Source organism: Paroedura picta, chromosome 2 (genome assembly GCF_049243985.1).
Source record: "Paroedura picta isolate Pp20150507F chromosome 2, Ppicta_v3.0, whole genome shotgun sequence".
Lineage (NCBI taxonomy): Eukaryota > Metazoa > Chordata > Lepidosauria > Squamata > Gekkonidae > Paroedura > Paroedura picta.
In genome coordinates, this window is record NC_135370.1 from 115,107,685 (window position 1) to 115,124,002 (window position 16,318).

General features: G+C 42.7%; 1 protein-coding gene across 11 annotated transcripts in view; it reads left to right on the plus strand.

Moving 5' to 3' along the window:
- PRR5L (proline rich 5 like) overlaps positions 1–11,829 on the plus strand; it is a 275,462-nt gene extending 263,633 nt beyond the window's left edge. For all 11 annotated transcript variants that reach the window (XM_077322187.1, XM_077322185.1, XM_077322179.1 and 8 more), the window contains one exon: positions 9,756–11,829. In XM_077322187.1, the coding sequence (XP_077178302.1) occupies positions 9,756–10,132 (377 nt within the window). In that variant the 3' untranslated portion in view covers positions 10,133–11,829. The remainder of the gene's footprint in view (positions 1–9,755) is intronic.
- The last annotated feature ends 4,489 nt before the right edge of the window (positions 11,830–16,318 follow it).

A 16,318-nucleotide genomic window follows, 5' to 3' on the forward strand; every position in this document is an offset into this window, starting at 1 on the left:
GCATGGAATTCTAGACCAGCCTCAGCCTCCTCACCAGATACAAGAATATCTGCTGCCCATCCATGAAGTATTCCTGGTGTATTGCTGCTGGGTATAATGATGGGCTTAGAATGTGGTGGAACAGGGTCTTTCTAGCCCCTTGCTGAAGACTTTTTGCCCATAAATAGTGAAGGTGTATAACTTCCATGGCTGAAGGTGAAGGTATATGACATCCATCTTAAGGAACAGCCTTGGAAGCACAGTTTGTCTCTGGCCCATTTGCAAGGCGTTTTAGGATGCTGTTTTTGCATGACTGAGGCTTATTCTTGTCCAGAGTTCTGTCATACCTTATTCCTTAACAATGTCTTCTGCTTCATTTGTTCAGTTGTTCAAAATTAATTTCTGAAGTGAAATGAGATAGAGAACTCCGTTGCTCCAGCAACATTCTGTAACCATTCTTAGTGGGAATAATGAACATAATAGTCATCAAACCAAGAGTTCAGGAGCAACTCCCATAGGAACATTTGCTACTCTGAATGTCATAGCAAAAGACCTACTGCTTGGAATGCATTCTATCACCATTATTATACAGTAATAATGGGGACCTCTGTGGAGTGAGACAGTGCCCACTGTGACTGTGCAAAGGCACAGTATAAGAGTCTTGTCTTTGATCAGAGTGAGTCTATAGGTAAGCTGGAAACCTCGTCTTCGGAGAATTCATACTCTTTAGAAACAAGGCTTTTCTTATGATGCTCTATTTCTGTGCTTGCTTGCTCTCCCTGTTTTCCACTTCACTGACAGATGCCTATGTAGGAATGATTTTGCTAGATTATTGCATTTGAGGCAAGCAGCGGTACATCAGAAGTTAATAATTTTTCTCTGTGTCACTTAGAAGGACCTTTTGTACTGCTGATTCATATTAATTAAAGATATTATCAAAGAATAGATGTGTTCATCAGAACCAGGTAGGCTTTGAAATCCTGGAGTTTTATACCCAAATGTACCCAATAGCATGTAATTATGGGCAGAGTGACTGCCTCAGAGGTAAAGTTAAAGAATCTTAGATCTCTGGAATAGTTGAGGCCTTTTGCTTTGAGGGGCTGCTGTAATTATTATTTTAATTGGATTTATTACCCACGACTCCCAGCTAGCTGGCTCACTGTGGGTTACAACATTAAAAACCCACAATAAAACATAACCATCCCCAACTAAAGCCATTCTAAGTCCGATAATCAATTAACCCCACCCCTCTGTTCGACAACACCACCATTTGATGCCTCAGGAGAAAAGATGCAATGGGAGAAAAGCCTGATGTCCTGGCTGAACTGAGGATGGGTTCTCGGTCTTATTGCTGCCCAGCCTCAACCAAATGCCTGGTGGAAGAGCTCTGTCTTGCAGGCCCCGCAGAACTGCACAAGCTCCATTATGGTCCTCAGTTCTTCCTGGAGCTCATTCCACCAGGTCAGAGGCAGGACCAAAAAAGCCCTGTCCCTGATTGAAGGCAGGCGTACTTCTTGTGGGCTGGAAGGGGACATAAGGTGATAGACGGTCCCTCAGATATGTGGGGCCCAGACTGTGGATGGCCGTGATGGTTAACACCAAAACCTTGAACCTGATACAAAACGCAATCCAAGGTGTTCCAGTGAGGACTCTAGCAGCTGCATTCTGCACCAGTTGTAATTTCCAGGTCAAGGACAAGGGTAGGCCCAAGTAGAGTGAGTTACAGAAGTCAAGCCGGGAGGGGATCGTTGCATGGATCGCTGTGACCAGGTGCTCAAAGGACAGGTAGGGTGCTAGTAGCCTTACTTGGTGTAGATGGAAAAACACCTCTCGGACTACTTTCATGACCTGGACCTCCATTGATAAGGAGGCATCTAAGGTCACACCCATGTTCCGGGTCGTAGGTGCAATGTTAAGTTGCACTCTGGGTAAATGTACTTCCTGATCTGTCCCCCTCCTGTCCAACCACAGGACCTCCATTTTGGAGGGGTTGAGTTTCAGGCAGCTTGACTCCAGCCATCCAGCCACAGCTTCCAAATATCTGGTAAATGTTTCCAGAGGAGAGTCTGGATGGTCATCCATTAGGAGATAGAGCTGGGTGTCATCTGCGTATTGGTGACAACTCAGCCCATAACTCTGCACCAGCTGGGCTAGAAAGCACATAAAGATGTTCAAAAGTGTGGGAGAGAGGACCACCCCCTGCGGAACTCCACAAGGGAATTGGAAGGTGTGAGATGTGTCCTTCCCCATCACAACCCTCTGTGCCCAGTTCTGGAGAAAGGCGAACAGCCACTAAAGGAGAACAGCCACCAAGAATGCTAGGAGCTGATAAGCAGTGGCCTTTTCAACCACCTTACCCGGGAATGCAAGACGCATGACTGGGCGCTAGTTGGCTGGGTCCTGCGGATCAAGCAATATTTTTTTTTCAGTTAAGGGCAGATCACCACCCCTTTCAAGGCCCCTGGGAACTCACTGGATGACAGGGGAAAGTTGATAATATCCCTAAGGGGACTTCCTGTCCACTGGTCACTCGATTTGAGTAACCAGGATGGACAGGGATTAAGGGCACAGGTGATTGCCCTCACTGACCCAAGCAACTTGTCCACTGGTTAATGGGAGCTGGCTGAAACCATCAAACACTATCCCCCGCAGCAGCCATGGAGCCTCCAGTTCCCTTACTGTATCAAGTGTGGCAGGTAGGTTGCGAAACAGCGGCAAGACTATGTGAAAAAGCTCATTGATGCCTCACAGCTCAAATCGAGTATGATTTGGCACCTCCCCTCAAGGGTGGTAAGAGACCGAACTACCCTAAACAATTGTGACGAGTGAGAGCTCATGGACAAGATGGAAGTGGCAAAAAACTAAAATTTTGCCACTTCACTGCCATCTCATATGCTTTCATAAGTGTGCGATAAGATGTTTTCAAAGCTTCGTCACAGGCTGTCCTCCACAGTTGCTCTAGCCATCTCACTTCCCTTTTCCTCTCCCGAAGCTCCCTGGTATACCAGGGGGTCTTTTTGAGGCGATGGCAGAGAGGAATCAGGGGGCGTGGCACATTGACGTGACTTTAAATACAAGCAATTGTCTCTATTTTCTAATGTTATGTTACTCCTTATCAGTGTGTTATATATAACAACAAGAAGAGATGAAGTTGCTTGTTTTGAGAGGCATAGTTAATAATTTCCCACAATCCACAATATCACACTGACAAGTAGTAATGTTTACAGATAGTTATCGTCTGCTTGCATATTAGATACCATGTTGCAGACTCCGTTAGTAATTCCAACACAACCTTCTAGTACATGAAGTAGTATGCCTAAACATAGCCTGTTAACATAAGAAAAATTAACATGGATATTGCAGCCATGCTTAGGCATCTGTTCTAGTGTCTGTGGGGTTTTCATTCTGATAAATGTTTATCATGTGTACTCCTTAGCTTCAAAAGAAACTGCCCAAATTGTTAGTGGCCATGAGACTGCTTATTTAAAATTTAAGTTGCAACAAAATTCCCCCCTCCACTTCACAAAGCTTCAGAATTTAAAAATTCACTGGATTTTTTGGCTGCTTTCTGGTTGGCTGCTTGAACTAAATTTGTTCAAAATTTATTCAATAGTTACTGTGAAAGTCAACTAGTTAGTATTAACTAGTCAGTATTAAATCATTAATTTTTGTCAAACATTGACAGCATTCTTAGTGACGGTATGTTTAGGAGGGCACATATCAGCCCACTCAGTGCTGTTTCACTATTATTTCACATTCATTCATATTCGGGCTCATTTAAATTATGGCAAAGGACCAGAATTTTCTTCCTCTCAAATACAGAGCAGTATGTTGTGCCTGATTCTTCCTAATGCTAACAATTGTGAATGCAAAGCAAGTTAATGACAGTTCACTAGTTATTACCGAGTTAAAGGGGTGGGGAACAATTTGCACTGTAAGGTAGGACTAAAAGAGAGGCAAAATGCAGTTAAAAAACAAACAGAACAACATTCAGTAACTTTGGTGCCACAGTTCAGAAGTAAGGATGGATGGGTTCAGCATTTGACTCATAGTCCAGAAATCCCCATCCCATTATGAGCTCAGTTTACACCTCCTGTTAAGTTTGAACTTAGCTGGTCTTAGGCTCAGCCTGGACCCACCATAACCTAGCATGCCTGCCAAATTTGTTTTTCCATCCAAATTTACCTGGCAGCTACCTAGAGATGTGTGCATGCAGATTTCATCTTATATTTATCTTTGCTGCTGGGATACTGTTTTGATCATGGGCAGCAGGGATCCTTGCACTTGTGGAGTTGGTGCTGAAGCTAAAATATGAAGCCTCTTTGCCAATTCCTTTTTGTGGAAAGAGGTGGTGATGGGAGGGGAATCTTCCAGGCCCTATCATACGCATGATAACACTAAAGTGGGAATAAATGGGAATAAATGAGTTCATAGTGGGCCTGACTGAACAGGTTTGAGGTGACTACATTCTAAATCATGACTGGTGAAGCTTGCCAGTCTACACAAGTCTTGATTTCTAGTTTAACTGCCTTCAGTGTACCATTCTCTCTCTCTCTCTCTCTCTCTTCCTGGCCACATCTACTATTTCTTCCCTCAAGGATGCCATTTCTGAAGAGTGGGTGCCATAGCAAGAGGAATATATGGCAGTGACTTTTTTTTGGTGTGCTGCTTGCCTCTTATTGATCCTTATTTAGAATGTGTTTGTATCGTTTATATATGGAAAGAGGGGTGAAGCACCAGGCTGCTTAAAATAATAAAATAGTTTTATTATGAAGAGAAACAACTTTGTATAGAAATAGAGAGGAGAGAAAGTCTTACAGTCTGTCTATGACTAACATTATGGCTTTTGTGGAGGCAAGCAGGGAGGAAGAATGCTTAAAGGTACAGGAAGTCTCCAATTCAGCCAGACAGGACAAGGAGGAGATTATTTTTAAAAGAGAAGGAGGTTCTTGGATCTAAATATGCTAGTTACGTATCTCCAATGCCCCCTGTAGGATATTCTTAATATCTTGCATACTCCCAACAGAATGTCAGTTGACATTTTTATATAGAACTTTTTATGTCTAAACCAGTGGTCCCCAACCTGCGGTCCGCGGCCCGGTGTCGGGCCGCGAAGGTCATGGCGCCGGGCCGCGGCTCCCTCTCCCCCCCCCCCGCAATAAAAAACTTCCCAGGCCGCAAGCTTGCGGCCCGGGAAGCTTCTTACTGCGGGAGGGCGGGGAGAGGGAATCGGGGCCGGGCCGCGCCCATGCGGGCGCGGCCCAATGTGCGGTCACAGCCCGTGGGCGCGGCCCGATGCGGGGGTGCGTCTCGCGGGCGCGGCCGATGCGTGGGCATGGCCCGCGCCCCAATGCCCTGCCGGTCCCCAACCTCAGAAAGGTTGGGGACCACTGGTCTAAACTATTCCTTCCTGCACGAAAATTATGATTGTATTTATTGTGTGGCAGTGTTACACATAGGAAGCCTAATATAATGTAAAATACATAACCAAGTTGATACAATGTGTATGCAGACTGACTGGGCAATCCCTCTAAAAACTAATATCTAAAATTCCATTCTACTCAGTTACAGCTGGGAGAATTCAAATGTTTGGTGGGTGTACCACAATCACATTCAGGTCCTAATATTTTGCCCCATTTAAACAACAGGTCTGCACAACTACCAAAGCCTGTTCATACTCTATTAGCCTCCTTCCATACTTTATGTGTAAGTCAAATCTTGAGGGTCTTTCATTGACTTTTATTATGTTATGGATATCAATTTGAACTGATTGCACCCATGTTTGCAACTGTACATTCCCTAGATTGAAATTTTGTGATTACAGAATTTGTGCAGATTTTATTGATGGGTGTCAGGATCTTAGTTTGGATAGGCTTGCATCAGTGATGCCTTTGTGGATGGGCAACTCTCTTTTTAGTGGTCTATCTATATTCATGAAGAAGAGCATCTTGTCTTTGGTGATGTGGGGGCACGATGTAGCACAGTGTGGGTAGCCAAAAAGTCAGAGTGGGTTTAAAACATCTGCTGATAATTCCTATTGTTGCATTGGGTTGGATGTCATGTTTGTGGACATGGGGGCAGTTGTAAGTCAGGTGCTATTAAAGTAGATACTCAGTTCATGGTTGTCAAGATTTTTATTGAAATAGAAACAGGAGTATTCCATTTTTCCCAGACTTGGTTTAAGCCACCATTTGCAGTGGTAAGCCAAACTTTTAAGGTCCCTAATCAATATTTCCTCAGTCCTTTCAATTGATTTGTACATTACTGCAATTGCCATGTCATTGACACAAGCAAACATACTGGATATTATCATGGGAATATCACAGATTTAAAGACTGAAAAGAAATGGAGCGAGGACTGAGTCCTGATATAGACTGTTTTTTTCAGTTTCTTCTGCTTGCTGATTGAAGGACTCATAATTACTTTGAAAGTTCCATCACTCAGCATGTTATTTAGGAGTTAAAATACATTCTGCAGGGGGAAACTTGTAAAAACTTGTACAGCAAACCAACCCCTTCAGGCTGGGTTATAAGCAGCAGTCAGATCACCTGAAAGATCTGATAACCTGAAAGTTGTTAAACTGAGAACCTGGTCCTCATAACTATAATGTGGTCTAAATTCTGCTAACTCAATAGGGACATGTTTGTTAATTCTGCCACTAATTCTGTTCAGGATTAGTCTCTTCAGTTTATAACATTAGCCTAGAAGGAAAATAGGTCTGTAACTTTCTGCCAGATGTCTTGGTTTTCCAGGTTTCAGAATAGCAACTAACTTTGCTTTCTTGAATTCCCCTGGAAGTCTTGCTATTCTCATGATGTCAGTGAGAAACTTTGCAAGCCACTTCTTCGTTAATGTGCTGCTGTTGACCAGGAACACATTATGGATGCAGTTAAAGTCTAGTGCCTTTCCACTCTTGATGTCCTTCCGTGCCTTAGAAATCATACCAACACTGAAACCTCTTGTCAGTCTGCAGTGCAGATGCGTTTCAAAATTTGGAGTTCTTTTTTTATCTTGATTGTAAAATTCTCAAACCTTTGGAGTTCTGGATGGAGACACCAATTGGACAGTGCTTGATGTTGCCTCCAGATTTCCTTGGAGCACAGGTGAGCTTGCACCTAGTTTGTTCAACAGGCTCCAGGCTTTCCTACAGAAATACCAAAAATCCAAATCTGCAGTTGCTTCAGTCCATTTATATCTACCTGTAGGTTCAAATTCATGGAGCAGTTCATCTACTACTTCTGGGTCTTTATTGTCAAGGAAATTTTGATATAGCCTCTCATGATGATTGCTCCAGCCTGGAATATATTTTTCTTTCTAGTATCCTTAAGGAATATGCCTTTTGGCCATGGATATAACAGTCACAATGAATTGGCAGTAGTTATTGTTGAAGGGATCCATCATAGACGCCTATCCAAATCTTCACGGAAACCTTTCCAGTTAGCCATCTCAGAAAAAGCCTGATAACTGGCGTTTGGGTTCCTAGCCCATAGATTACAGGTCGATGTTGATGGTGCGGGAAAGCCACAAGAACATGAAGAACCTGTGGGTCGGGACCCCATTTGGAGTTGCCTGGCCCCTTCTGGGGGGTCCCTAGGTTGGTTGTTGCAGTGGCCACAAGTGGTGGCGGCAGCAGGCAGCGGAGGAGCCATGGCAGTGGCTGCCTCCACACTACCTGACTGTTGTGTGGCTGTGCGCGTGTGCGCACACCGACCTTGCCACCACCGCAGTTGGGGTCACCAACTCAGAGCGGTTGAGAACCGCTGTTTTAGAAGAAAAGCAGATTCCAGCTTCTCTAGCACACCTGGCAAGAAAAGAGTCACTATATAGCAATTTCCAAGTTTTACCAGATGCTGAAACTTGGAAAGTGCAAAAGACGGAAGAAACATTTTTGGGTGGGTAATTTGTCAATTCTCCCATCCCACAGGAGTCCTACCATTCCTCCAAGCTGTTTCTAAGGCAGTGGGTTGTCCCCCAGAAGCAGCATTTCGGGGGGTATTTTGGGCAGTTTAAGGAGGAGAGTGGAAATCACAATATGTGAATAGAAATCCACAAACAAAATTCCAGCTCCAGATCTAAAGAATAACGGAAGAGTTATTCTACTTTTGTGAATTTTTCAGTCATGTACACAGACAAATTGAATGTAGTGTTTCGAGGTGTTGAAGCCCAGATAGTTAAAATGCTAAAAATGTTGCATGTTCCAGTCTGTTAGTAGATTGTCATGCAGTTCCTGGAGGGCTCTTAAGTAACCTGTTTTGGAACATATAGAGTGACTGTCATTCAGACATCAAACTTTGTGGCTTTATCTCTAAAGCCCTATAATTTAGTGTACTGAAAGTTGCTGTCTAAAAAAAATAGGCCTCTTGGCCAGAAAGTGGAATGTGAGCTAGATCTGTGACAGGCTTAGCTGCTGCCTCTTCTTGTTTTAAGCCTATGCCTCATGGTTATGGAGAGGCTTCAGAATATACAGCCAATTATCATGCTGTGTGCACAGTAATTGGGAGGGGAGAACTATTAAATACAAGACGGGCAAGGTCGGTCTGTGGTCCACTTAAAATGGGCTGGTATTATGCTGGAGTTTGCATTCCCATAAGGAGCTGGGATTCTTTTCCTAAGGGCAATGGCAAAAACACTAATAGTAGCACACCACTGACTCAAGGAATTCATCACTACACACCATCTGCAATTCCACATTAACCATTAATTGAAGGTGCTGTTCAACATGAAGTGATGATATCATAGAACACAGCACATCTGACTTCTGTTGCCAAGTGTAGAAACATGCTGCAAGGACATGTGTGTTCTCCATAGGTTAGTGATTTGAAGGCACCCTGCAGTTATTAAGTGTAGTCCCTTTCAACGGGATTTGCAAGGCCAGAAACTGGTTCAGTTTGCAAATGAACCTTACAGTTTGGTTTGTCATTCAGCCATGAACCACAGACCGCATTTTTCCAGTTTGTGCCTATCCCTAATGGCAAAGCATGTGGTAAAAATCCAGGACTTTGGTCCTACATGGACAATATCACTTGCGATGAGAGATTCTCAAAAATCTACCTCAAAGGATTGCTGAAGGTGGCAAGTAGAATCTGGCAAGCATAGAAGCTCTGTGGGCTTGTGGAGATTGCAACACACAGGAAACATGTTCTATTTGCTAGAGAGTGCAAAGCTTGTCTCTTGATATCCAGCAGTCTCTGGCAGCAAGGGCTTGTTGTTTCCCTAACACAAGGACCAAGTCAAATGGCATTTCAATTGAATTAATTTTCTGCAGAACCATGTGAGACCACTTACTTAAGTAGGTATCTGATAACATAGCCGGGATGATTGAACCCAGTTGTGTTCAGGAATATACCATCGCATCATCGGCAAGGATTTGTAGTTTCCTGCTGCTAGTGGTTTGTTATGGTATGGGAAAAGGAGTGACAGCGAACATCCCAGTTTCTATGTGTTAAATAGTTGCCTGTTGAGACAAGAGAGTGGTTATGAGATTCAGCTATAAACAGACGTTCTGTGGTGAAGAACTTATTAGGGGTTGCTGAATGAGTCTTGAACAGAGATCTAAATTTGTTTTAAAAAGTGGTGTGTCTATGTGCAAGTGTTCAAATAACTATTCTTGATCAGTGAAGCTAACACGTTCTCTTTCTTTTGTGCTGCATCCAGAGCAGTTGTGAGGAACTGCACCTGGAACAAATTTGCTAGAAGTAGCACAGGCAGAATTCTCTGAGAATATGCCATTTGTCCATGTTCTGCTCATCCACATGCCTTACTTTTTTATATTCCAGAGAGAAGATACTACAGACCTCGTGCCAATGGACTGAGCTTCTCTTCATATACCGTGGCGGGCCACCAGACCAGTGAGACTGCCTTAACACCCCTGACAGAGCAAGAGGGCGAGGCATATCTTGAGAAATGTGGGAGCATCCGTCGACATACTGTTGCCAATGCTCATTCAGATATCCAGCTATTAGCCATGGCTTCTATGATGCACTCGGGTATGGTGGTAGAAGAACCAGATAATGGTGACAAATGCCTTATCCTGCAGCCCAGCTTAAATCCCAGGCAATGTTCAAGTGAGCCCAGCATTGCAGATGGGCCAGAAGGACTGGGGACACCAACTATGCAAGATCCTTCAGAACTTAGCTGTACCTCTGCCTGCTAAAATGCTACACAAATGAAACTCCTCTTGGGAAAGGAAAAATAACTGCACAAATCAAAATGGTGGGTTGCTAAGTGCTCCTGTGAATAGTGAAACATTCATCCACTAGGAACTGAATCTACTTGCCATGTCTTGGGTCTGGCTTAAACTTTTGAAGACTTTTTTGAAAATGTTTTTGTCTCCTCAGTTACATGGCTTACATTTTTCAATGATGGTACAAAGCTGCTAAATTCAAGTACTCCAGCATCTTTTATCTGTCTCTTTTTCTTTTGCGTGGCAAAGGTGGTGGTGGTGGGGCTCTTTCAGAGGTTTTCCTCAACTGGGTTCCTCCACCCTGGGTTCAACCTTGTCTTGTATTTCAAGCACTATGGTACTGTGTATATTTAATTTGGTAATGTATTACATAGCCAGGAAGGTGAGAAATGCTACAAGGGAATGCAATCAGCCTGTATTGAATAGAGGAAACCAGCCATGAAGCCTATAAATCTCCAAAGGGAATTGTCCTTTTGCACCATAGGACAAGTAACATAGTGCATAATGCAGCACTGAGTTGTACTGAACTGTAAGGATGAGAGCACAGTTATTTAACACAGAATGAGGGACTAGTTTCATCTGTTACTACTTTGCCTCAATGTACAGCAGTTATCGGAGAAGATGCTACTACAAATAGGTTCTTCTGTTGCTAGGTTTCAAGTGGTTTTGATGTTTTGTGTTCATTGTTGGTTTCTTCAGGGATAACTTCCAAAGAACACTCTTAAGTACTTTGATTTCAGTGTCACAATAACTGGGGGAAGGCTTCGATTTTAGGTAATATTTCTTTGATTGCATACATAGGATTGGTTTTTATTAGTCCATTCCTCCAGAGCAAGAAGCTTTTCTCTGATACAAGGAACCTTACAGTTGTGGAAGAGGCTCTACTGGCATAAGAGGCAGGAGTGATATTTGCCTGTTTTTCTGTCTTCACCTCTGCAATCTGCAGTTACATACATCTTAGTCCAAAAGTTACCAAGCCTCCAGTATTGATTTCTGAGCTGTTTCTGGGGGATGATAAAGGTCAGGAATATCTATATGTGTCTCTCACTGGTGCATAGGAGTCAGTGCATGAACTCCTGTAAGTAACTGAAGTGGAGAAATGATCAGGATGCAAATAATGTCAAACGACCTGTCAGAATTCTGTTCTCAAGGTTTTTCGGGTATCCAAATCAATAATGGAGGGAAAATCTCTTCCTCACTCCCATATTTGCAAAGACCCAGTTGATAACTGTAATATGTCCATTTTTATTTTTAAAAATCCATTTTTTTTCTTCTGTATAGTATGTGATCAACCACATTGCTATTGGCATAAACTATAACTCCAGGATGCAGATTCATATTTTATAGGATATAGGATATATTCTGAATAAGGTTTGTTGGGTGGGCTCATTGGTTTACTTTGGGAACGATCCAAGAGTAGCATACAGCTTACATTAATGCTAGACTTTTCCTGATATTGCAAAAAAAAAAGGGAAATTTAATTTCTATATCAATGAAGGGGGAGAGGCATAGGGAGTTAAGAGTCTGCTAAAATAGCTACCCAACAATGGCTACAGATAGAATATCTGCCCACACTTCAAAAAAACATGGCGTCTTTTGGGGGGAGAAGAAGGGAAAGGAGATTGTAAGCTGCTTTGAGACTCCTTAAAGTAAAGTATAAAAACCTACTCCTCTTCTCTGTGTGAAGCAATCTGTTTTTTTTTAATGAATGAATTTAGGTTTGTTTGGTATTTAAGAACAACCAGAGGGCAGCACTAGTGTGTCTTGTGGAGACTGAAGTGGAAACTTCTCTCCATTCAGAATAGGGAAGCTTTGCACTTGAGTTTTTTCCCCTTCTTTTGATTAAAAAACAAAAAAACAGTGGAAAAAGCTCAAAAATCAAACATAGAATTAATAGAATAGAGTCCAGTAGCACTTTAGCGCCTAACCAAGTTTGTGCTAGCATATGGGTTTTGTGAGTCACTGCTCACTTCTTCTGATATGTACACAGGCCTGGAGGGTACATTTTTGTTGGCTTCTGGTTAGTTTTCAAGAGACAGGCAGATACTTTAAAATACATATACAACCTCAAAAATCAATGAACATTCAAAGACAATTGATACAAATAATAACCTCTTCTTAGAAAAAAACAAATAGTAAGGACCATCATGGGCAAAAAGTTCCCCGATGCTCGGGTCTTAAGCACTCTAAAACAAAAAGATAGCATGCATTTCTAACCAGTGGGGCCAAACCCTTTAACCGAGAGGCTTCAAAGCAAATCAGGAATGAGAAATCTGATTTGTTTGCCTTTAGCCTACTGAAGTGGCAGGGAGCACTGGAAAGGCAGGCACACGTTTCATTCTTAATGAAAACAATTTTTGACATTAATGCTGCATTCCAAGGAAATTGTGTTTAAGGCACTTCACTTCAAAACCACTCTCAGCATACTGAAAATTCATGGCTGTACTTGTCCTAGGTACGGCTTCAGCTCCACCACTCTTGCCCAGGCATTCCCCAGCTGCCTACTGCCCGTGCCACTTGTGCTGAAGGGTGACTTCTGTCAGTGTTTCTGTTTAAGCTGTGCTGAAGTGGCCTGAGACCATCCTATAGAGACAGAGAGCAAGATTTGTGCTGCAGCATTTTGGGGGGAGGGGAGGTATGTGGAGGAACAAACACCAATTTTATCCCACTCTCCGCATGCTATGCAGGATAGATGCTATAGCTTTATTAAAAACAAATTATACTGCATTAATTGAAATGCAACTGTTTTTGAATTAATTTTTAAACAGGAGAACTGTCCTCAGTATCTTAGCACATGCAGCAGGTTTCTCGCAGAAGGGGGTGTGTAGGAATAATTTGGGGAGAGAGGTTTGCTTTTTTCTTCATTTTGGATTCTGTGGGTTCCTTCCTTCCTTCCTTCCTTCCTTCCTTCCTTCCTTCCTTCCTTCCTTCCTTCCTTCCTTCCTTCCTTCCTTCCTTCCTTCCTTCCTTCCTTCCTGTCATATTTGAACTGTGATTTAAGTGTCCAAAACAGCAAGAAGCACTTATTTGTAGGGGGAGTGTTAGAAAAGCTAAAGCTCAGTATGAGCTTAGGCTAGCAAATGCTAAACATAACAAAAAAGGCTTCTTTAGTTATATTTCAAGCAAGAAAAAGAATAAGGACACCATAGGACTACTGCGAGGACAAGAAAGTGAAATTATAACATACGATGAAGAGAGGGCTGAACTGCTTAGCTCCTATTTCTCCTCGGTCTTCTCTTGTGAGGAAAATAGTGATCAATGTGGCAAAAATGTAAAACAACACGGGGGACGGGAATGGTGGCCTAGGATCACTGTTGGAACACTCCACAAACGCCTAGTTTCTTTAAATGAAACAAAGTCTTCTGGCTCAGATGAACTGCATCCAAGGATACTAAAAGAACTTGTAGATGTCATCTCTGAACCTCTGTCCATTATTTTTGACACTTCTTGGAGGACAGGTGAGGTGCCAGACGATTGGAGGCGGCAAATGTCCCCTTCTTCAAGAAAGGGAAAAAGGAGTAACCGGGTAATTATCGACCCATCAGCTTGACATCTGTAGCTGGCAAAATTTTGGAACAAATAATCAAACACTCGGTCCTTGAGCAGCTGGAAATGAGAGCTCAGCATGGGTTTTGCAAGAACAAGTCATGTCAGACCAACCTTACCTCTTTTTTCGAGAAAGTGACTACCTTGCTGGATCAGGGGAATGCCATGGACAGAGTTTATCTGGATTTCAGTAAAGCTTTTGATAAGGTTCCACATGATGTTCTTGTTTACAAGTTCGTAAAATGCGGTATGGATCCTAATTCCATCAGGTGGATCAATAACTGGTTGACAAATCGTACCCAGAGGGTACTTGTTAATGGTTCAGCAGCTTCTTGGAAAAGAGAGACAAGTGGAGTACCCCAAGGATCTGTCCTGGAGCCTGTGTTGTTCAACATATTTATAAATGATTTGGATGAGGGATTAGAGGGGATACTTATTAAATTTGCAGATGATACTAAACTGGGCGGGGTAGTAAACACAACTGAAGACAGCAACAGAATACAGGATGATCTTGATAGGTTTGAGAAGTGGGCTAAGCTGAATAAAATGAAGTTCAATAGGGACAAATGTAAAGTTCTGCATTTAGGTCGGAAAAACCAAATACACCAATATAAGATGGGGGAGACTTGGCTTGGCAGTAGTATGTGGGAAAAGGATCTAGTAGTAGACCATACATTGAACATGAGTCAGCAGTGTGACTCAGTGGCTAAAAAGGCAAATGGGATTTTGGGCTGTATCAAACGGAGTATCATGTCCAGGTCACGGGAGATGATGGTACAGCCTTACTCTGCTCTGGTTCGGCCTCACTTGGAGTACTGTGTTCAGTTTTGGGTACCCCAGTTGAAGAGGGATGTTGACAAACTAGAACGTGTCCAGAGGAGGGCAACAAAGATGGTGAGGGGTTTGGAGACCAAGACATATGAAGAAAGGTTGGGGGAGCTTGGTCAGTTTAGCCTAGAGAGGAGATGACTAAGCGGGGATCTGATAACCATTTAAAAGGGTGCTGTGGAGGATGGAGCAGAATTGTTCTCTCTTGGCCCAGAGGGACAGACCAGAACGAATGGGATCAAATTGATTCAAAAGAAATTCCATCTAAGCATCCGGAAGAAATTCCTGACAGAGCGGTCTCTCAGTGGAACAGGCTTCCTTGGGAGGTGGTGGGTTCTCCATCTTTGGAAATTTTTAAACAGAGGCTAGATAGCCATCTGACAGAGAGGCTGATTCTGTGAAGGCAAAGGGGTGGCAGGTTACAGTAGATGAGCGATTGGGATGTGAGTGTCCTGCATAGTGCAGGGGGTTGGACTAGATGACTCATGAGGTGCCTTCCAACCTTATTATTCTATGATTCTATTCTATGATTTGTATTTTAAAAGATTTGTGCCATGAATGGGACACAGTCCATGTATAAATTGCATCTAGCACTCTGTAACTTAGAATTCATCCATAGTTTAAGTGGTGTGCGAATTGTATGATGGTTTAGGTTTCCTGAACAAAGTGTTTCCCCCTTTTCATCACACCACATTTATGTAGGATCTGTAGCAGTATGATGGCTCTGGTCTTTTATATGTTCAGCTTAAATTATTTTCCTTAGTAGTATTCCTGTATATTGACCCGCCCCTGCTAGAAGATGTCAGCAGTTCTACATTGTTATTATTAAATTTCTAGCCCTCTACCCCCACGAACAACTCATGGCAGGTAACAACATATTCCATAAAAACCATAATAACCCTTCACCCCCGAATAAAGCCTCACACATAAACAATGGTTAGCAGTGATAACGAACCCTGACCCCACACAGAATCAGCCAGGACAACCATCAACCTCAAAATGCTGGCGTTGCTCGATCTTACCTGCTCTGACCGCAACCAAAGGCTGATGTGATGTTGGTGTGCACATAACAGGGGAAAGGGCTTGCATGGACAGTATTTCGGCAATTATTGCAAGTTACTGACCAGAAACCCTATGAGTGCCAGGGTCCAGTCTTCCTGTTCCTTGTGTACTGTAAGGTAACAACAAACTGCGGTCTAATGCATGTCAAGGGTTATCGTACTCAGACATACTAGAGGAAGGACAAATACCTTCTGTAAATACTACAGAGTAACATTAATCGCCTGCTGATCCTGGTGTATTCCATGGAGCTATAACCCAAAGAACATTTTTGACTCATAGTGGTCCTGTGAAGTAAAAGATGGCAACCATTGAAACACTACTTTCCCCTCTTGTCTAATTGCAAAATAAGAGTGAGGAGACAGCAGAGGTATGGCAGGAGCAAGAATATTTATGCCCTGCATTTCTTCTAGTTCAAGATGGTTAACAAATTTAATACATATACAATACATTCGAATCCTGCAGAACAAGGTTTGAATCCAATGGTACCTTTAAGATTAATAAAGATTTGTTCTGGGTATAAGCTGTCATGAGCATGCAGTTATACCCAGAATAAAATTGTGTTGATCTTAAAAGGTGTCACTGGACTCAAACTTTGTTCTGCTGCTTCAGACCAACACAGCTACCCAGCTGAATTAAAGCCTGCATAAATCTCTCCAGAGCCTACTATGCATATACTGATTTTCACTGCAGTCAGTTCACCAACCCCTTTAAATCATCCTT